Consider the following 22,058-nt stretch of genomic DNA (forward strand, 5'->3'; position numbering starts at 1 on the left):
CACCTTGGGCATATACCCAAAGGACACTCAATCATACCACAAGGACACTTGCTCAACTATACTCATAGTAGCATTATTTGTAAAAGCCAGAACCTAGAAAAAAAAAACTTAGATTCTCCTCAATCGAAGAATGGATAAGGAAAAATGTGGTACATATACACCATGGACTTCTATTCATCTGTAAAAATATGATGACCTCATGAAATTTGCAGGTAAATGGATGGAACTAGAAACAAAAAACATGCCGAGTGAGAAAACCCAAACTCAGAAAGACAAACACAGTATGCATTTACTCATAAGTGGATATTAGATGTAAAGCAAAGGATAACCAGACTACAATCCACAGCTCCAGAGCAACTAGGTAACAAGGACGACCCTAAGAGGGACACATTGATCGCCTTGGGAAGGGAAATTAGATGAGATATACTGGGTAACCTGGGGGCAGGGGAGTGGTAAGGGGAAGGGGAGGGGATGAGAACATGAGGGGATGGGATGGCTGACAGGGGAGGCATGCAGTAGAAGAGAAATAAGAGATATCTTAATAGAGAGACACTATAGGGTTAGGAAGAAAACTGGTGCTAGGGTAATTCACAAGAATCCACAAGGATGACCCCATCTAAGACTCCTAGCAGTAGTGAAGAGGATGCCTGAACTGGCCTACCCATATAATCAGATTGGTAAATACTCAAATCTTTCATCATAGAGCATTTGTTCAGTAATTGATGAAACCAGACGCAGAGATTCACAACCAAGAACAAGGCTGAGCTCCGGGAATCCAGTTGAAGAGAGGGAGGAGAAAATATATGAACAAGGGAGGTCAAGATCATGATGAAGAAATCTACAGATAGCTGAGCCAAGCTCGTGGAAACTCATGAACTCTATCTAGATCTACAACTGTGGAGATGCCAGGAGACCAAACAAGGCCCTTTGTATGCAGGAGACAGTTGTGAAGCTTGGGCTGAGGGGCTCCTGACAGTCGGACCACCATACAAACCTGAACACGAACTAGCTTGTTGGAGCCCATTCCCTATGGAAAGATACTATGCTCAGCCTTAATGTATGGATAGAGGCTTGGCCTGCCCCAACCTACTGTGCTAGACTGTGTTGACTCATCATGGGAGCCCTTACCCATGAGGAGCAGTGGACTAGGGGTGGGCTGGACAGGGAGAAGCATGGGGGGGGGTGAGAGGGAGAATTGTGGCTGGATTGTAAAATAAAATTTAGTAGAATAAATTTTTAAAACCAAAAAAATTAAAAAGAATAAAGCATAAAACAAGAAGGAATAGAAGAGAGTACAATATGGTGGATGTAGGAAGAATTACTTTGAAAGATCAAGGTGGATACAACAGAGAGTACAAGTAGCTTGGCGCCTGAGTCTGTCTTCTGGGGATTTTAGAGAGGTGAGAATGGAAATTCTTCTGCCCAGGATCATGCTAGTCATGGGTGTGAAAACTGACCTTCACTTCTGTGGGCCAACAGAGAAATAACCAATTAACCACTTTCCGTCATCTTGGTTTGAATAAGACGTCAGTTAAAGGCTATTCTGAGTGGCTAACCACATTTTCTACCGCAAGTACCCCTGTAGATTTTGTTTGCTGGGGCCAGGAAGGCACAGCTAGTCTCTATACTGCTATTAGTTTAAAAGCCAGCTTTGTGACTGTTTTGCTGCATTCTGAGCTAAGTTGTTTGAGTATTGCTAGACTCTTAATAACTGAAAGTTTTAAGCTGCCTCTTTGAGAACTGCTTGGGCTAAATTTCCCTCTCTTATACCCACTATTTTCCTTAGCTCTGATAATTACACATTAATTTAGCTATATCTGGCTGTCATTCTTCCATATTCTGATTACATGTTCTATCATGAGTATCTGTTTTTATTTATTCATTCATGTCTCATGTATCTATTCATAGGTTTTCATCTAGCAGATGACTTTAACAATGTTATCAAATTTCATTCACATTTTTATTTTAATGTTTACTAGGCTAGTTGGATGTAAAATAGCCAAACACATATGTCTTTAAAAGAAAAATAAAAGTTGACATACAAGAGTTTAGTAATGAAAACATTCTAAGAAGTTCTGAAATGCACAGATTGTGTGTGTGTGTGTGTGTGTGTGTGTGTGTGTGTGTGTGTGTGTGTGTTTTAAGTACAGAAAATAGTTTTAGTTAACATGGATTTATAATCCATGTACACTCTGACAGTGACGTATAATATTTTTACTCATAGTAAATATTATTTGTAAAATTTTTAGCTCTATATTTTGCTAGGTATTTTAAAATACCTTGTTTATTTTAATTTACTAAAGCTGGTAGTTTGTTGTCAAAACCCTAAGAACTAAAGAATTAAAATATAATTTCCCTTCTTTGTCTGTTTGCCATATATTTTAAGGTATCCATATATAATGCACATGTATATAATTTATACATATAAGTTATCATGTACAAAGTACACGTTCTATGTATCCAATGATTTGATAATCCTAAAAATCATAAATGTAAGACTAGCTAATTAAAAAAACACAGAAACTGTATTACTATAATTATTTATATGCTAATTTAAAATCAATTTCCTATTTCATGTTAAGGAGCAGGAGAGGTGGCTCAGTAGGTAAGAGTGCATGCTGCTCTTGCGGACAACCCAAATTTCGTTCCCAGTAATCAAGTCAGATGGCTCAAACCCTTCCATAACTGTAGCTTAGAGGATTCAGTGTCCTCTTCTGGCCTCCCCGAGTAACTGCATGCAAGTGGCATACATTCTTACAGACATACACATACACACAAACAATAATACTAATAAAAAGAGTGCTATTAAATATACATCTGTTAAATGACACATATTGGCAGTCACAGAGTAATCAATACCTGTGATCTCATAGCATGGCTCATAAGGGTGTCTACAGACCTGTGCCAACTGCCTAGAGAATTCTACAGAGCTTCCTTACTATATTGCTTCTGTTGGAAATTGACTGCTTGAAAAGAATCAGTTAGAATGTCTGGAGATCTACAAAGATGACACCAGCTAACTATCTCAGCAATGGAGGAGAGGCTACCTCAATTGTCCTCCCCTGATTATGAGATTGATGGCAGACTTATATGCCCTCATCCAGCAGCTGGTGGTAGTAGAAGAAGACACCCATAACTAACCACCGATCTGAACTGGAACCCAGATACGGATAGCTGGAATACCAGCATGGGACTGATCCAGACCCAAGGAACTTGGGTTTCTGCAAGGAAACCTAGGAAATCTATAGGACCTCCTGTAGAAGCCCAGTATTTACCCTTAGCATAGGTGTGGACTTTGGGAGCCCAGTCCATATAGAGGGATACTCCCTGAGCCAAGACACAGGGGGTGGGCCTAGGCCCTACCCCAAAGGAAATGTAAGACTCTGATGACACCCTATGGAAGGCCTCACCATCCAGGGGGAGTAGAGAAGATATGTGACAGATAAGGTTTTAGTGGGGGGGGGTAGGGGAGGACGGGTGGGAGAAGGGAAATGGGATTGTCATGTAAAACAATCCTGTTCCTAATTCAAATAAAAAAAAGTTGGGAAAAAAATAAAAGTTCAAAAACAACAAAAAAAAAGAGAGAGAAAAGTATCAGTTAGTTCTTATACATGGGGGAGGGGGACAACACAAGCAAACGAACACACAAACAAAAAATAGATGAAGCCAAAGGCAGATCTGCCTTAAAAGAAGCTAGAAATCTCTAAAATACTTTTCCTAATTAATTCTGTGTATTGTTAGTATTTGGCACTAACCCGCTATTATCTGCACTGGTATCTATTTATTTTAACTAATTCAATACTATGGACGTGCTCAGGAGAATAGGAAGTACTGGCTAGATCTTCCATACTCTTTAGTGTTTACGTTTTTTACTACAATTAAAAAACGTTTGCAGATTTTTTTTTCAATTCTATAAACCACTCCAGAAAGAAAACAGTTTTACACCTCTATCTTTAGTTTCGATCATTTGTAAAATTTAGTTGTTAACTATTTCCCACGGTCATCTTCTTCCACAATTATACCTTTCTCAAACTCTCGAAATTCAAGTTTTCTGTAAACAAATGTTTCCTGACATTTACAGGTTTAGTAGGGTTTTGTGTGTGTGTTTGTTCCTCTAAACTGACACAGTAATTAATGGAAAATGTGATCCTGACTTCAGTGGAACTTGTTGATATAAGAACGTGGTGTGACATCATAGACTGTCCTCCACTACCAGCCCCCAGAGTCAGTGATACCTATTAACAGGCCCCTCCCAATGTCAGTGTGGAGGTAACGAGCTAGTAACAGCTCTTCATAGGTCTCAGATAGCAACCAGACCAAGCCTGCCTTCCAGCTGGTGAAAACCGGAAAAAAAAAAAAAAAAAACCCAGATGACATCAGAGGCTGTGAGTGTGGATCTGGGTCTGTGCTCTTATGCTGTATGGAGCGGAGGGGTGAAGAAGATGCCATAGAAAGCTGAGTAGAAAGTTCAGAGGGCTTTGGATTGTTGCAGGGGAGAACTGAACTGAGCCTGCCCACTCATCCCAGAGGTGAAATAAGAGTGTATTTAAAAATATTCACTATGTAAACTGCAGATTAATAACTTAACAGATATTTTGGAAAATACTGTCTTTGTAGACATTCTAATAATATCTCACTATGTTTACAAAAAAAAAACCTCACATGGTTAGCTAGGAATGTATTTTAAGAATTCAAAAGTTGTGCTTTCTCATGAACGGTTTTCTGACTCTGTCCTCAGAATCACCAGAAGCTTTTGTTTGGGGAAAGATGCTTTATATGCTTAAATCACTCAATATCCCATATTTCCTCGCTGTGTTATTTTGAATTAGTTACGTAGAAATGCACCTAAATTTTTTGAGACTATGTGGGAAGATTCATCAAATACAACAAAGTAACATTTGTATATGTTCAAGTAACAAAACATGGAAATAGAGCAGATAGATATAATGAAAAGCTCCCCAAGTGTACATTTTATAAACCAACATTTTGTGTATTCTGCTTCTTTTACTTTGTTTTATGAATTTGCTTTCCTATTGTCATATATATGGTTTTAATTTCATACTCTTTCCTTCCAATAAGAATATTTCTCCATTACAAACAGTAACCTAAACGTGACTTTTATGAGATGCATTGAAACAAAATTTAAGTACTTCTCATGGGACTTATGGTTTTTTTTTACTGCTTTTCTTTCTCCCAGTTCTGGGGATCAAGCACAGCTTTCAAATGCTAGGCAAGTTCTTACCACCCAGCCAAATCCCCAGAAACTATTATCCTTAACCTGTAATCTCCTTAAGGTAAAAATCTATGTCTTAATTGAGCTTATTTGTTTAGTAGGTAAGGTTATAAGAAATTGTAGCTCAAAAGATCAGCACATTCCTATTTCTCTTTGAACCATTGTGGCTCTTCCTCTAGAACTCTGGAGTTTCAGGCATGTACTTCTAGCTCTGATAACCTGGTTTTAGACTCATCTGTCATCATCATCATCATCATCATCATCATCATCATCATCATCATCAATGCCTGCTCCTGTTTGGAAAGAAGGGATATATGTGGTTTTTTTATTAGTACTAATTAACTCAGAAGAGATTTCTTTCTGTTGATTCAGATCAGATTCTTCCCTTGATTTCTGGGGAAGGAAGCTCATTTTATCCATTTTCAGACATGTGACTTACATGAGTTAAATATAGAAGAAGAATGTTTTAGAATTTATGTATGTATCTATAAAAACAAGAATGTCAATAATTGGCTGTCTTCTGTCTTATTTAGGCAATACTATTTCGATTCATTGGGGTTAAGTTTCCCGTATATAAAGCAGGGCAAGAACTGCCATCACTATGTTTGTTTCAGAATTAGAGTTGGAGCGGTTCTGTTGTCTGCTTTGCTGTAGGTGGCATGATTTACTTATTTTTCTCATACAGTAAGACAAGAACCATAAAGTCCTGTGAGTACAATATTAACAAAATAGGAAAACAAAAGGTGGTTTGATATAATACATTAATAGAATTTATATAAGAGTGTGCCTTTGCTAAAAGTGACTCTTATACAAAGTCTACTATTGTTGCCACTGAGGCTAATTCAGGCATTTAGTGATCAGATATATTTTTCAACAAAATATGTAAATCCCACTATCTGGATATTTCTAAATTTTAGCAACCAATAGAATTAAGCTGTCAGATAGCTTAAGGGAACATATTTGATACCTGTCACAGACCATTACTTAGTTATGCTAAATTTCTGTTCTAAAGTGTCACAGAGAAAACATTTTAAAACATCATTTAGATTCATGGAGAAATTCACATTTTCCAGATCATTCCTCCTGTTATTCAACTCTCTATTGCTTCATGATACATGTTCCCATTATTAACTGGATTAATTATACCCTATGAAACACTGGTAAGGATTTTGCTCTGCTCCTGCTTGCAGTCGTCAGAAATGAGCGAGGAAAGAAGTAGATATGCTGAGCTGACATTATCCCTTAGGAGGAAGGAGGAAAAAACCCAGCTAGTTAAGATAAACAAAGGTAACATTGTTTTTGCCTTGTGTGCATGTGTGTTGAAAACACAATATCAAATATAAAAAACAAGCTCATAATTATATTCACAAATATTTGATACTATATATGTTACATGATGGGGAATTGTCTTCTGTGTATATGTTTGTCTTATTGGTTGATGAATAAAGCACTGTTGGCCAATAGGGAAGCAAGGTAGGTGGGACTAGGAGAGGTGGAGGATTCTGGGAAATGGAGGCACTGTCAGTCACCATGTAGATCTAGAGAGGAGTAAGAGGTCCGGACCCTTTCCCTGGTAAGAGAAGACCACGTGGAAATACTCAGATTAGCAGTTATGGGGTTAATAATTAAGTCATAGCTAGCCAATTAGAAACCATAGCAAACAGCCAACAACTTCATGTTTAATACAGCATCTGTGTGATCATTTGGGGCTGAAGCAGCGGTGCCTAGCTGGGCCAGAAACGTTCACGTTACAGCTATGTATTTGACTATTTCTATTATTTAAAATACATTTCTGGATAAATAACCAATGGGTGGACTGATATTAATTTTAACCTCAAGCATAAGTGTCCATTCTTCTCTAATTATGAGGTCTTCCTATGTTTGTTATGTATCTTGTCTTATGATCTTATGAAGACTCCCCATGGCGTATGACTGCTGTGGTCCTGGGAACAGTATGTCTTTGTCTTCTGATGTCAAATGCAGTCTTGGGATATTTGTGTGAGTATGATATATATATATTTTATGGTAACAATGAGGTATAAGCAACATTACACCTGCTGAACATTTGTGAGCCTTGAGGTTCCTAGACGTCCTAGTGATTATAGGTATTAGTGATAATTGTGATGATGATAAAGACTTTATTAGTATCTTATATTTATGCTTTTATAACACATAAAACATTATACTTCTATAATTATGCAGATATACATGAATAAGTACAATGCAGATTAATATGTGAAATAACTATGAACAAGTTTGTGTATAATCAGTGAGTTGAGAGTACTTCTATTTCCTTCCTAAACTCTTTTTTAAAGAAAATAAACATTATTATATCATGAAGTAAACACAAAGATGCACAGAGTCAAATTCTCCTAGATGTATTCTTCAACTTAAACACAAAACTGAAATCTGTATGCATTTTCATTATGTAAAATTTCAGCAGGCTTCTTAGGTTAGATTGTTCTTTTTTCTGTATTTATAAATTAGATATTTTTAGGCTGCCTTCCAAACACTCAAGAGTCATACAAGAGGCTAGATAGATGGCTAATTGGTTAAGAGCACTTTTTCTTTCAGTGGTAAAGAGCACAGTTCTTGCAGGACCTACCTTCAGTTCCCAGACCACATGGTAGCTCACAACCCTCCTTATCTCTAGTTTCAACACCATCTTCTGGCCTCTGAGCTCACTGAATGTACAGGGTACACATACATACATTTGGGCAAAATACTCACACACATAAAATAATTTTTTTAAGAGTCAGACAAATGTTTAAGAAAAATCTCCATTAAGCAGATTGCACTATGGCCAATGGGCAAGCTACTTAATAAGTGTTCTATGCATGTGCACTTCAAGTTCTTAGCTTCCTGCAATACTGCTGGAACCACAAAGGAGAAGAAGCATACCCGCTTTGCTCTATGAATACAACTCCATTTATCAGCTTTGATCCTTTTTTGTTGTTGTTTTGGTTTTCTGAGACAGAATTTCTCTGTAGCTTTGGAGGCTTCTTGGAACTCACTCAGTAGACCAGGCTGGCCTTGACAGTTTTGATACATCTCTAATCAGTGAGTTTTATTGTTTACTTGGTTAATTTCATTGTTAATACAGGTCCTGTTCTATAAGCCTAGATAGACTGGAATGGACTGAGATCCACCTGCCTCTGACCCTCCTGCCCCAGTGCTAGGATTGAAGGCTTGGCTGTCACACCTGGCTGAAGAAGTTTGTTCACTGCTTGTCCCCCTGCTTTCCCCTCCCTGTGTTGAAATTACAGGTCCTCAGTGATACGCCAGGCTCTAAAAAGTTGAAAACTGACACTCTACAATTTTGATCAGTATCATTTTTCTATTTGCTTAAAAACATTTTGGATTAAATTAAATTAATTGATTCAATAAGCAATTTGGTTATGTCCCATGGGTCAAAAAATGTATGGCATCAAGAGCTCAGATATTTGAAGAGGTTCCTCCTTGTTTCCTAGCTTCTCTGGCGGTGTGGATTGTAGGCTGGTAATCCTTTACTCTATGTCTAAAATCCACATATGAGTGAGTACAGATCATGTTTGTCTTTTTGTGACTGAGTTACCTTGCTCAGAATGGTTTCTTCTCATTCCATCCATTTGCCTGCAAAATTCAAGATTCCACTTTTTTCAGCTGAGTAGTACTCCATTGTGTAAATGTACCACATTTTCTCCATCCATTCTTCAGTTGAAGGGCATCTAGGTTGCTTCCAGGTTCTGGCTATTACAAATAATCCTGCTAAGAACATAGTTGAACAGCTGTTCTTGTTGTATGAATGTGCTTCTTTTGGGTATATGCCTAAGAGTGAAATTGCTGGATCTTGTGGTAGACTGATTCCCATTTTCCCGAGGAAGCACCATACTGATTTCCAAAGTGGCTGTACAAGTTGGCACTCCCACCAGCAGTGAAGGAGTGTACCCCTTTCTCCACATCCTCTCCAGCTTAAGCTATCATTGGTGTTTTTTATTTTAGCCATTTTGACAAGAATAAGATGGTATCTCAAAGTTGTTTTGATTTGCATTTCTCTGATGGCTAAGGATGTTGAGCACTTTCTTGAGTGTCCATCAGCCATTTTAGATTCCTACTGAGAATTGTCTATTTAGTTCTGTACCCCACTTTTTAATTGGATTATTTGGTGTTTTGGAGACTAGCTTCTTGAGTTCTTTGTAAATTTTGGAGATCAGTCCTCTGTCAGATGTGGGGTTGGTGAATATCTTTTCCCATTCTGTAGACTGCTTTGTCTTGCTGACTGTATGCTTTCCCTTACAGAACCTTCTCAGTTTCAGGAGGTCCTATTTTTAATTGTCAATCTCAGTGTTTGTGCTACTGGTGTTATATTCAGGAAGCAGTCTCCTGTACCAATTAATTCAAGGGTACTTCTTATTTTCTCTTCTAAGAAGTTCAGTGTGGCTGGATTTATGCTGAGGTGTTTGATCCATTTGGACTTAAGTTTTATGCATGGCGATAGACATGGATCTATCTGCAGTCTTCTACATGCCAGCATCCAATTATGCCAGAACCATTTGTTGAAGATGCTTTCTTTTACCCATTGTATAATTTTAGCTTCTTTGTCAAAATTTAGGTGTTTGTAGGTGTATGGATTAATATCAGGGTTTTCCATTTGATTTCTTTGGTCTACTTGTCTAATTTTGTGCCAATACCAAGCTGTTTTCAGAACTATGGCATTATAATAGAGCTTCAAGTCAGGGATGGTGATAACTCTGGAAGTTCATTTATTGTACAGGGTGGTTTTGGCTATCCTGGGACTTTTTTCCATATAAAGTTGACTATTGTTCTTTCAAGGTCTATGAAAAATTGTGCTAGGATTTTGATGGCGATTACATTGAATCTGTAGATTGCTCTTGGCATGATTGCCATTTATACTATGTTGATCCTACCTATCCAAGAGCATGGGAGATCTTTCCATTTTCTGGTATCTTTTTTAAAGACTCAAAGTTCTTGCTATACAGGACTTTCACTTGTTTGGCTAGTGTTACCCCAAGATATTTTATGTTGCTTGTGGCTATTATAAAAGGTGATGTTTCTCTGATTTCTTTCTCAGTGTATTTATTGTCTATATATAGTAGGGCTACTGATTTTTTGAGTTAATCTTGTATCCTGCCACTTTGCTGAAGGTGTTTATCAGCAGTAAGAGTTCCACGGTAGAGTTTTTCAGGTCACTTATGTAAACTATCATATCTTCTGCAAATGGTAAAAGTTTGACTTCTTCCTTTCTAATTTGTATCCCCTTGATCTCATTTTGTTGTCTTATTGCTCTAGCTAGCACTTCAAGTACAATATTGAAGAGATATGGAAAGAGTAGAGAGCCTTGTCTTCTTGTTCTTTATTTTAGAGGAATATCTTTGAGTTTCTCTCCATTTAGTTTGATGTTGGCTGTTCACTTACTGTAGATTGTTTTTATTATGTTCAGGTATGTTCCTGTTATTCCTGATCTCTCCAGGACCTTTATTATGAACGAGTGTTGGATCTTGTAGAAGGCTTTTTCAGCATCTAGTGAGATGATTATATGGGTTTTTTTTGTTCAGTTTATTTATATGGTGGATTACATTGATAGATGTATTGATAGATAGATATGTTGAACCTCCCTGTATCCCTGGGATGAAGCCTACTTGATCATGGTGGATGACTTCTCTGATGTGTTCTTGGATTCAATTTGCCACTATTTTATTGAATATTTTTGTATCAGTGTTCATGAGGGGAACTCTCTGTAGTTCTCTTTCTCAGTTGTGTCTTTGTGTGGCTTGGGTACCAAGGTAATTGTAGCATTGTGAAAAGAGTTTGTCAATGAACCTCTGCTTCCATGGCATGGAAAAATTTGAGGAGTATTGGTATTAGCTCTTCTAGAAGGAGAAAGGAACAAGATCTCCTGAACAAATTGAGAGCACTGGGGTTAGGGATGATGGTGCTAGGAGAAAGAGAAGGAGAAAAGAGGAGGGCAGAGGAGGACATGAGGGAGCAGGAAGTTTAAGTCGGGGGAGAAGAATAGGGGAGAGCAAGATAAGAGACACCATAATAGAGGGAGGTTTATAGGTTTAAAGAAAAATTTGGGCTAGGAAAATGTCCAGAGGTCTACAAGGATGACACCAACTAACTGTCTTAGCAATAGTGGAGAGGCTACCTTAAATGCCCTTCCCCAATAATGAGATTGATGTCTATCTTATATGCCATCTGAGAGCCTTCATGAAGTAGCTGATGGAAGCAGAAGCAGACACCCACAGCTAAACACTGAACTGAACTCCTGGAGTCCAGTTGCAGAGAGGGAAGAGTGATGAGCAAAGAGGTCTAGACCAGGCTGGAGAAACTCGCAGAAACAGCTGACCTGAACAAGGGAGTGCTTTTGGACCCCAGACTGATAGCTTGGAAACCGGCATAGGACTCATCCAGATCCTCTCAATGTGAGTGTCAGTGAGAAGGCCTAGGCAATCTATGGGGCCTCTGGTAGCACATCAGTATTTATCCCTAGCATACGAATGGACTTTAAGAGCTCATTCCACATAGAGGGATACTCTCTCTGCCTAGACACATGGGGAGGGCCTAGGTCTTGCTCCAAATGATATGACAGACTTTTATGATCCCCCATGGAAGACCTCATCTTCCCTGGGGAACAGAAAGGGGATGGGATAGAGGGTTAGGTAGAGAGAAGGAACTGTGATTAACATGTAAAACAAGCTTATTTCTAATTTAAATAAAAAATAGAAAAAAATTAAGAAGGAAAATATTTTAATGAGTTGAATATATATATTGGAGTGTTTTTTTAAAATAAAATGAATGCAATAAGGGCATGATGCTGTGTTATATGGGTGACACATAACATCCTGATGTCAAGAAGCCTTCTTGGTTGAGACAGTAATCAAGGTTAAATAAGAGAAAGTAAGAATTAGGCCACTCATAGAGAAAACTCATCTACTTTGAGTAGGGAGCATGAGAAAGGAACAGATTTAGAGACTCACAGACAGTTGTGGTGTAGTGAAAGACTAAGCTAGATATAAGTTTGGACAGATAATGCTAATTTATAAATGTTTTTATACCATGCCAGGCAAGTTTATAGTTCACATAAAAGAAAAATGAAATAAAAATAACTATCTGGTGATGGAAAGTGAAGAGGCACATGATTCAAGTTATATGGACAGGTAAGACCTTTGGAAGGAATGGCTCAGCAAACTAGAATTGAGCATGCATGTGTAGGAGACTTATTTCATAAGTGTCCATGTTTGTCTAGGTTAGCGTCATGATAGAAGTCATGACATCATACAGGGAAACACAGGAGGAATGGGTGAGATACAGAACTGCTAGAGCTTGTATTCAGCTGAGAAGGGGAGGAACAAAAAGGCATCAGTCATCCCATTTTATGTCAGACTCACGTATTTGTGTGTGTGTGTGTGTGTGTGTGTGTGTGTGTGTGTGTGTGTTCCTGAGAAGAGAGAGGGGGGTTATACAGGAGTATGTGGCACAACAATAGGCATAACCACAAAGTTTAGGTTGAGTTATTTTTTCACAGTTTGTGGTTGGTAATAGATTCAGAGTATCAGCACACATATGAGCTCAAGGCAGATATCTAGATTAGGGATATAAAATGTGTTTAATTACATTCAATTAACACGCAAATTACTTGAGAACATGACAAAAAGGAGATGGAAGGCAGATTATACAGAAACCTTTCAAAACCAGTGGGCAGTTTTTGCCGTGTTGGAAGACAAGAGGTCAGGAAGATGATACTTAGGGTAAATCAACATAAAAACAGGCAAGTATGATTGAGGGTGAAACAAATGGATATCTGATTAGTGGAAACACAGCCATCTGGCATCAGGAACAGTGTATTAAGAATAGCCAATGCTGAAGTGAAACTATAAACTATAAACTATAAACTATAAACAGACAGAACTTTGATCAAGAGGAAGACCACTAAAACTTCTTGCGGGTGTAGATTTGGTAAATGATCATATGACCCAAACTAGGTTGCAATGGCTGAAATTTGTGAAGACTGTTAATCACTGAGTCTAGAAAATTGTATTATTTAAACTATGGTTAAACAAGTGTTGAAAGTATGTAGATTTACATCATCTCTTAGATGGAGTCACAAAATACAATTTTTTGGTAGTCAAAAACTCAACTACAGGAATATATAACAATGTGGATGAATATTATCATGACAATGCAAAGTGAAAAAAGTGGTCATTTTTCCATGCTATGATGCATTTTTATAAGATCATAGCTTTAAAGCAACGAAGTCAGAACAATTTTAATAATAAGACTCTAAAAGTAACTGTAAATTGAACCAAGGGAATAATATGTAAATAGATACATGTAATGAGTAAGATTCTAGTGACAGTTAGGACAAACATTACATAGAGTAACTAAATAAACAAAAAAAGTTCAATACAAAAAGTTACCAAAAATGAATTTTTCTAAATAACCATGGAAAGAAAAGAATTATAAATGAGAAAATAAGTTGCTTGCTTCATACTCTTACATTGTTAGTTCATGAGTTTTTGGAAGACATCTTGAGTCCTTCTTTTTTTTTAGTTTTTATTTAAATTAAAAACAATCTTATTTTATATACCAATCCCAATTCCCTCTCCCTCCTTTCCTCCCCAACCCCCCACCATTTCCCCATGCCAGACACTTATCCACTCCTCAGGGAGGGTGTGAGCACCATGGGGGAATCATCAAAGGCTGTCACATCATTTGGTGCAAAACCTAGGCCCTCCCCCGTGTATCTAGGCTGAGAGTATTCCTCCATAGGGAATGGGCTCCCAAAGCCCATTCCTGTACTAGGGAAATACTGGTTCCACTGCCAGTGGCCCCATAGACTGTCCAAGCCCCCAACTCACACCCATGTTCAAGGGGCCTAGTTTGGTCTTACTCAGGTTCCCCAGCTGTCCGTCTGGAATCTGTATCCTCTCACTTGCCCAGGTCAGCTGTTTCTGTGGGTTTCCCCAGCTTGGTCTTGACCCTTTTGCTCATCACTCCTCCCTCTCTACAACTGGATTTCAGGAGTTCAGCTCAGGGCTTAGCAGTGAATCTCTGCTTCTGCTCCCATCAGCTACTGGGTGAAGTCTCTAGGATGGCATTTAAGGTAGTCATCAACCCTATTACTGGGGAAGGGCATTTAAGGCAGCCTTTCCACTATTGCTTAGATTCTTAGTTGGGGTCATCCTTGTGGATTCCTGGCAATTTCCCTGGTGCCAGGTTTCTTGTTGAGCCCATATTGGCTCCCTCAATCTTTGCTCTCCTTCTCTGTTCTTCCCCCAACTTAACCTTAGGAGAAAATAGGAGGAGAGAAGGGGAGGGGAGAGGAGCACATGAGGGATCAGGAAGGTCTTCAAGTTGATTCTTTCTTTAAAAGACTTACTACTTTTTAAGTTATTTGTATATGTGCCGGGGGCGGGGGGGGGGATGCATACAAGTGCAGAGGCAGTGGAATAAAGGGAGGGCCTTAATTCTGCCACAGCTAGTTTCAGAGAGTTGTGAGCTATCTGATATGAGGGCCAGGAACAAAATTTGGGTTCTCCACAAGAGTAGAACATGCTCTTAACCACTGAGCTATCTCACCATCCCCAAGATTATAAGTCCAAGCAGAGATTTTTAGTTTACTTTTTGTAATCCATATTCAATAAGTCCATTATAAATTAAAATATAAAGTCAGGTCCTTCAAACTACACATGTAAGCATTAAATGGAATAATAAATGTCAAAGCGTTATTTGTAGATACAGGACATATAATCAGTTTATACATTTTTTTCACTTGACTTTTTGTTTTAAAAATGTTATAAGCACTTTAAACATAGTGTGTCGCAAGTTATAAATATCTGCATTTTAAAATATATTTACTTTCTAGCACTTCAAAATATTTTATATTTTCTTGCTGTAATTTAATTAATACCATCTACTATTTACAGTTACAATTGAATGGTTGTTATGTGATCAGTTATCACTAAGTGTGGTTCTAATCTCATAGTATGGATTTAGTTTTGCAGAGCACTTCTAACTTCAAATTTCAATATGGGAAAGATGCAAATGCAAATACAGTCTCCTCAATGGAAGTAACGGGTCCTTCAACTTTACACCCGTTCGTTATGGGTATGCATCAAAACTTGTGCTGAAAATTGACATATTTTAATGGTATTTACATTTCTGTCCCACTTCATATTTTAATCTTAAAACTTTACATTGAACTTTGTCAGGATTTGAGTTTTGTTCACCTCTCCAAACTGAATCCATCATTTTTGTTACTGTTAATTAAACTTTTGGCTTTCACCAAAGAAGTTGCTGTTGGTTTTCACCTTGAGTTTACTGAGGATTTTATATGATTCTGTACTGTGGGTGTATTTGCCCAATGTAGAGCCTTTTAGATTAATGTCACTCCCAATGTTCATTCTTATGGATCTCGTCTTGCAGATAGAAATGCTTAATGCTGGTGTCTTTCTCCTTGAGAAGTCAAGATCTGTCAGTGCAGCCCTCACAAAATCCTTAGATCTGTCAGAGTCAGTTTCTGTATTCACAACATTCTTTACTATAAAGTTTGGCAGAAGACCTATTTTTAGTGAAAGCAATTACTCTTTGGAGTGAAATATAGAACAAATGATGAAACACCAAAAGTCCATGTCTTGAAATGGGTCTGAGGATAATGGGTGCTTTTATTTTCAGGAAAAGGCTACCATCCATGTCATGGAAAATGGTCCTGTTGTGGAGAAAATTGTTACTACTTTTCAGAAGAAGAAAAGACATGGGAGGACAGTGAAGCATCCTGCAGACGCCTGGGTTCTCACCTGGCTAAGATTGACAACAGAGAAGAGCAGGTGTGTGGAGTGTGTTGCTTGAGTCTTTCTTGAGAAGTCCTGATGTCTTGAGCTGTGATAATCATTTATGTTCCTTCTACTGTTCTTTGCCTGCTAAACAGAAACACTTGTGTACTTTGGCACATATTTACCTGGAAAGAAAAGGGCAAAGACATTAAAAATATCCAGATGATCATTTTTATATCTTGAGAAATAACCCTGGTGTGGGCAATCATGGGATAATTCTCAACCACTTTACTTACATTGCATTTTCAGAGTTTAGCTAGAACAGACTATTTATTGTTAATGAAAAGCTACCCTTGAGTTTTGTTCACCTCTTTGATACAAGTGACCAAAACAAATAATTATTTTTGAGTTCTGTTCTTCTATTATCAGAATCTGGAAGAAATGTACTTCTTGGATGAAACATGAGTCTCTGTCATTTGACACTGGAGAAATAGGATTTAAAATAAAGGGCAAATAAATAAAAGAAATATGTTAGGATCATTTCTCAGAAATAAATTTTATTTGACTCATAACTAAGAATAACAGGAGTTTCTCTGTTGTTCGTATATGACACTTGCTATTTTTTCCAAAGTTTAAGAAGAAAGAGGTCACTCTAGCATATTCTGTAGATTTATTTTCAACAATTCAAATTAGGCACTAGATTCCATTTTCGTATTTACTTTTAGAAATGCTGTTTCTAATAGTATCTTATCGAGGATGCATAAAACACCATTACACTTACTAATATATAATTATTTTATTAAGATAGATATTTCATAAATAAATAGAGGGGGTAGACAAGGAAATACAAAGACTAATTTATAATTTATAAATACCTTTCACATTTTGAATCTCTATTGTTGTAAATGAGTTCTTTATAAATTGGAATACTGTTTTACTTTGTAAACATTTGCATAATTTGTGTATAATTCTTTAATTTTAAATAAATGTATTCCAAAGATTTATTTTAGGTGTGTGTGTGTGTGTACATGTTAGTACTTATGGAGATCAAAAGAGATATCAGATCTCCTGTAGTTGGGCTTAGAGGTGTTTGTTAGCCACCAAATGCATGTGCTCAGAATCAAACTTGGGTCCTTTGCAAGAGCAGCAAGTAGTCTTAACCACTGATCCATCTTTCTATCTTCTGTATATAACTATTATTTTCTTCATTATTGTAGATTTGGGAAACTTTTAAATTAGACTTTGCCAGAGGAGCCTTTGGTGCAGTTTGCTTGGGACCTTGTGAAGGCAAGCAGGATTCTGAATAGTCTAGGGAGCAGGAAACAGGGTCCCTATATCTGACAGAAGCAACAGTATGGAGTCTTGTTGAGTGCATGTAAGATCTTGACTTTAAAGAGAAAAGAGATGGCCATCCCTGGAGGCACAGTGTCATACTTCTGGAAATGGAGGAAGGGACATTGGGCAGTCTATGGGAGAGGAAAGAGGTATGACCTTGTGGTAATATAGTGGCAAGGTCCTAGTAAAGGAAGAAAGAATATTGGTTGGCTAGGGGTGAGGAAGGAGTGGGCCCAACCCAGTAGCAGCATTGCCATAGAAGTTCCAGAGAAGAGAGATGGGGTGGTGACAGCCTAGAAAGGAGGACAGTAGTGGGGTCTATGTCTATTTTTTACTCCTAGAAGATGTACATAAATGAATGAAATTATTGGCACATATGTAACTTATGTGATTTTAGAGATACAAACTGTATACTAAAATATGTTTCTATAATATCCATGCATTTTTCATGTATTGCATTTTTGTATATATTAACTAAACGGCATGATAACAGAGACTGTGGAATCTCTCTCCTCCCCCCCCTCTCTCTCTCTCTCTGTGTGTGTGTGTGTGTGTGTGTGTAAGAGAGAGAGAGAGATACAGATATAGAAATGGACACATGGAGATAGAGAGAGACAGATATATACACAGAAAGACAGAGGCACAGGGAGGAGAGGAGGATATATAAAATGTATTGCTTTTAGCAACAAAATTCACTGCCTCATATTGGCATGTATAAGAAAAACCATAACTAATACATTTAAACTCATTATTTTAGTACATAAAATCTTCAGATTCTGTGATCTACATTTACACATAAGGAAAATGCAAGTTTATTAATTTTCTTATTATAAATGCAACTTAATTAAGGCTTTCTATAGTTTCTTAAGTTTCATGTGGCATAAGACATCATGACATGGATGCAGCTTTTTGTTCTTTATCAGTCATAGTAGTTTTATTTTGTATTAATACCCTCAAACTTGTACTCTGTGCAATACTGTTCAATGTATCTTCTCTTTTTCACACATAACTGTAGGAGTAAAGTTGCATAGTAGGGCATGTAAAAAGTTTAAAACTTCCCTAACCTTCTTCAATATGGTATCAATAACAATAGCAAATACATCCATCTGATTTCATTATCCATGGGACTCTTGTCATTATTCACATCTCACATAAGGGGGTTAATTGGAAAATATCTTGTTACAGCTTTAATATAAATATTTTGATTGCCATTGGTATGTCTACATTTACTGACCTATAAATTCTTTCTTTACATGAAATATAAGTACTTGGGTTTTTTCCTCTTTTTTCCTATTAGATGAATTTCTTCATTGACTTACAAGATATCTTTGTCTTTTCAATAAGTACAAGCATCTCCAAATCTGAGGCTTGTTTGAACATATTTTATAAAATGTCTTTTGATACTGAGGAATTATAGATTTAGTTTATCTTGATTTTGAACCTCAAGTACAATGTCTTATATGATATTGATACCATAAGGAATACTAAAAATTCTAATTTTTTTCTACAGAACTTTATTCAGTCACGATTGAATTACAGCTATTGGGTTGGATTACATAAAAATGGAAATCAATTCCAGTGGGTGAATCAGAAGGACAGAGCACTTTCTTCAGACTTGTAAGGTTTTATTTCATAAACTTCCTTAACAACTGATTCAGTATAACAGAAGATCACAGTGAATTAGATCATGTCGTTAGTTCATTGCTATAGATTTTCATGCACAGAATCTCATTGAAAAATTCAGACCTAGTTTATACCAGAACAAAGAAGCATTTCTTTCCATGTTTCTTATTTTTTCTATTTGTTATTTTATTATTTTTAAAATGCATATGCATGTTTCACATATGTTTGTTCACCTTGTGCATGCCTGATGCACTCAGAGTCCAGAAGAGGACATTGGATTCCCTAGAACTGGAGTTACAGATCATTGTAAGCAGTCATGTGGGTTCTGGGAATTGAAACAGTCCTCTGGAAGAGCAGAAAGTGCTGTTAATTGGTGGGCCATCTCCCTAACCCCTCCATTAAAAAAAGGACTCTACATCCCCATACTAGGCTTTATCACTTAGCAGCTTTATCTCAGTGGTACCGACTGAACTGATAATAAAAGTTATGCTTAACGAGTGATTTGTCTTAAATAAACATTTTTTGACACAGGTATTTCCGTGAAACACATTCAGCATCTGCAGATTGTGGATACCTCAAGCCAGTGTTCCTCAGCAATGGTGTGTGTAGTAGATATTTCCATTACATTTGTGAAAAGAACTTTACCTGCCTTGTTAATTCAAAGAGTCGGTAAAAATCACAGTTTTTCTGTTTTTATTCCTTAATGTCTATTAGTAAAATAAAACTCAATAACTTAGAGTATTTTACACAAATCAGTAAACTCTACATGATTTAGGAAGCCTTATTCTCTTTAATCAAGGATAAAGCAAAGATTTTTAGACAGTAAATGAAATAAACTTAAGAAGTACATATATATTTTAAAATGGCAAAAAAACAGTGAATGGAAAAACATGAAACACTTATTTTGTTTGTAAAGCTTTGTATTTATTTCTTCTATTCATCTAAGAAAATTTATTTCCATAAATAGTGATGTGTTTGTATTGCATAAGATATAAAAGAAAGCAAAATTGAACTGTAAAACCATTTATTATTGTCTTTCTTATGTTTCAAGAACCACTTGTCAGACTCAATTAGATTTTAGATATCATCCTAAGGATATCATATGGAAAGACATTCTACTTATAAAGCAAATGTTACAAATGCATAAAGTGCAGTATAGATTTTTCTATTTTAAGGGTGGTTTGGTTTTTATATGATGCCTCACTATCTAGTTGTGGTTGGCCTGGAACTCATGTAGAAAAGGCTAGCTTAAAATTGGTGGAGATGCTCTCACCCTGGGACTCCTTAATGTTAGGATTTCTGGTGTGAACCAGCACCCTCAGTTTTGCTTTTCAATATTTAGACATCGAAGACTGTTTCTTGTCCAGACATAAAGGAGGTTTATACTTTTTGGAACATCTTTAATCATTGCTAGTAAGAGATGTTGCAAAATGTACTTGGCCAATCATATTGCAATGGGTATTTAGGCTTATTATAGAATTTACAATTACGCAAAACCTGGAGTGAGTGATACTTTACACAGTCTTGTGTAGCATGGAGAATATCTCCATTATAAACCTCTGCTACTGTAATTTCTGTGTCAAAGTTTCATATTTTAGCAGATATTCAATAAATAACATTCACATTGGTTGTGTCTTTATCATTATCCAAACAATAATTTTCACCAATACTTGATTCTTCACATTTTTAATACCAGTGTGTTGTCAATAGAATTTATTTGGTTAAGAAAATATTTTCCAAAGGAGATACCATTCATTATTTAAATAACTAATTCCTCATTAATTTTTGGCAGTTAGCCTGATTTGTTTAAGCATTTCATGTGTGTTCGCATAAATTCTTGCTTGAACAAAAAATATTTTCCATTTTAAAACTTATCAAAAGTTTTAAGCTCAAATGGAATTTATAAAACAACAAGTTGCTTCTACATATTTATGGGTAGTAGGTAATTTGATACACATTATAATGTGCAACAACCAACTCAGAGTTATTACCATTTGCCATGTCTGTGTCTTAGAACACCTTAGAATCTTCAGTTTACAAACACAATTTTGAGTGAAAGAAAGCAGACTCAATATGGATCATCTTCTAGACTTTCACTCACCAATAAAGGTCACTAATAGGTGATTCTAATCCATGGTATTAGAAGTTAGGGAAATGTTTTCTTATTGAAGTATGGGTTGAGCACTGGATAATGGGATAAACAGGTAAGTGTGGGAGATAACACAGTAATCACTAATCTTCCAAAAACCATGCTTTAAAAAAAATCTTTGGGGGCCCAACAAATACATGGAGACTTAGTCTTACTTCTGAAGGTCAACACTAGCTTGGCTTATTTCTAGGCAGATTTTCTAACTTAATTTATCCCATTTCTCTTTAACTATATTTTGCTTCTGGGCTTTTTACCTTTCTTTATTCTATATACCTTTATTTCCTTCTTACTCCATGGCTTATTCTGGGCTGGGTACCTAGTTGCCTGGGTGGCTGGCCCCTGGCATTCTCCTGGCATTTTCCTTGCTTTCTACCCTTTTCACTCTTCCCTCCTTTTCTTCTTCTTCTCTATCTTAGATTTCTCCTCCTACTTATTCTCCCTGCATGCCAAGCCTGCCTATCCTTTCTTCCACCTACTTATTGACCATTTATCTTTTTATTAGATCAATCAGGTCTTTTAGGAAGGCAAAGTGACAGCTTTACAGAGTTAAGCAAATGCAACATAAAAGTATGCAATACAACTTTTCATCATTAAATAAACATTCCACAGTATAAATGGATGCAACACATCTTAAATTAATATTCTACAATGCACCCTTTGAATCTAGGATATGTAAAACTCTGAGCAAACATGCTCACCAGAATCATGAGACGCAGGAAGTTTAAACTCATGGCTGTATGCTTTATAATCCAGGCCCTTTCAGATATCAGATTCAGCTTCAAACTCTAAGCCAACTATCCCAACATCCTACCTCCATTTTATTAATTGTAGCCTCTGGCATCTTTAATAGCTGAGAAGAGAGTCTAAGATCCAGAGGGGCAGAAAGAGAAGGTAGGAGAAAAAGACAGGAGGCAAACTTGGTAGATGACTGTGACACTTGCAT

General features: G+C 36.8%; 1 protein-coding gene across 1 annotated transcript; it reads left to right on the plus strand.

Moving 5' to 3' along the window:
• The first annotated feature begins 6,423 nt into the window (after positions 1–6,423).
• LOC100774794 (C-type lectin domain family 7 member A-like) lies at positions 6,424–18,964 on the plus strand. The gene is made up of 5 exons (XM_027429996.1): positions 6,424–6,520; positions 7,148–7,231; positions 15,233–15,343; positions 15,911–16,062; positions 18,854–18,964. The coding sequence occupies exons 1-5, from the start codon at positions 6,433–6,435 to the stop codon at positions 18,962–18,964; spliced, it is 546 nt and encodes a 181-aa protein (XP_027285797.1). The 5' UTR covers positions 6,424–6,432.
• The last annotated feature ends 3,094 nt before the right edge of the window (positions 18,965–22,058 follow it).

Source organism: Cricetulus griseus, chromosome 8 (assembly GCF_003668045.3).
Source record: "Cricetulus griseus strain 17A/GY chromosome 8, alternate assembly CriGri-PICRH-1.0, whole genome shotgun sequence".
In the NCBI taxonomy this organism is placed as follows: Eukaryota; Metazoa; Chordata; class Mammalia; order Rodentia; family Cricetidae; genus Cricetulus; species Cricetulus griseus.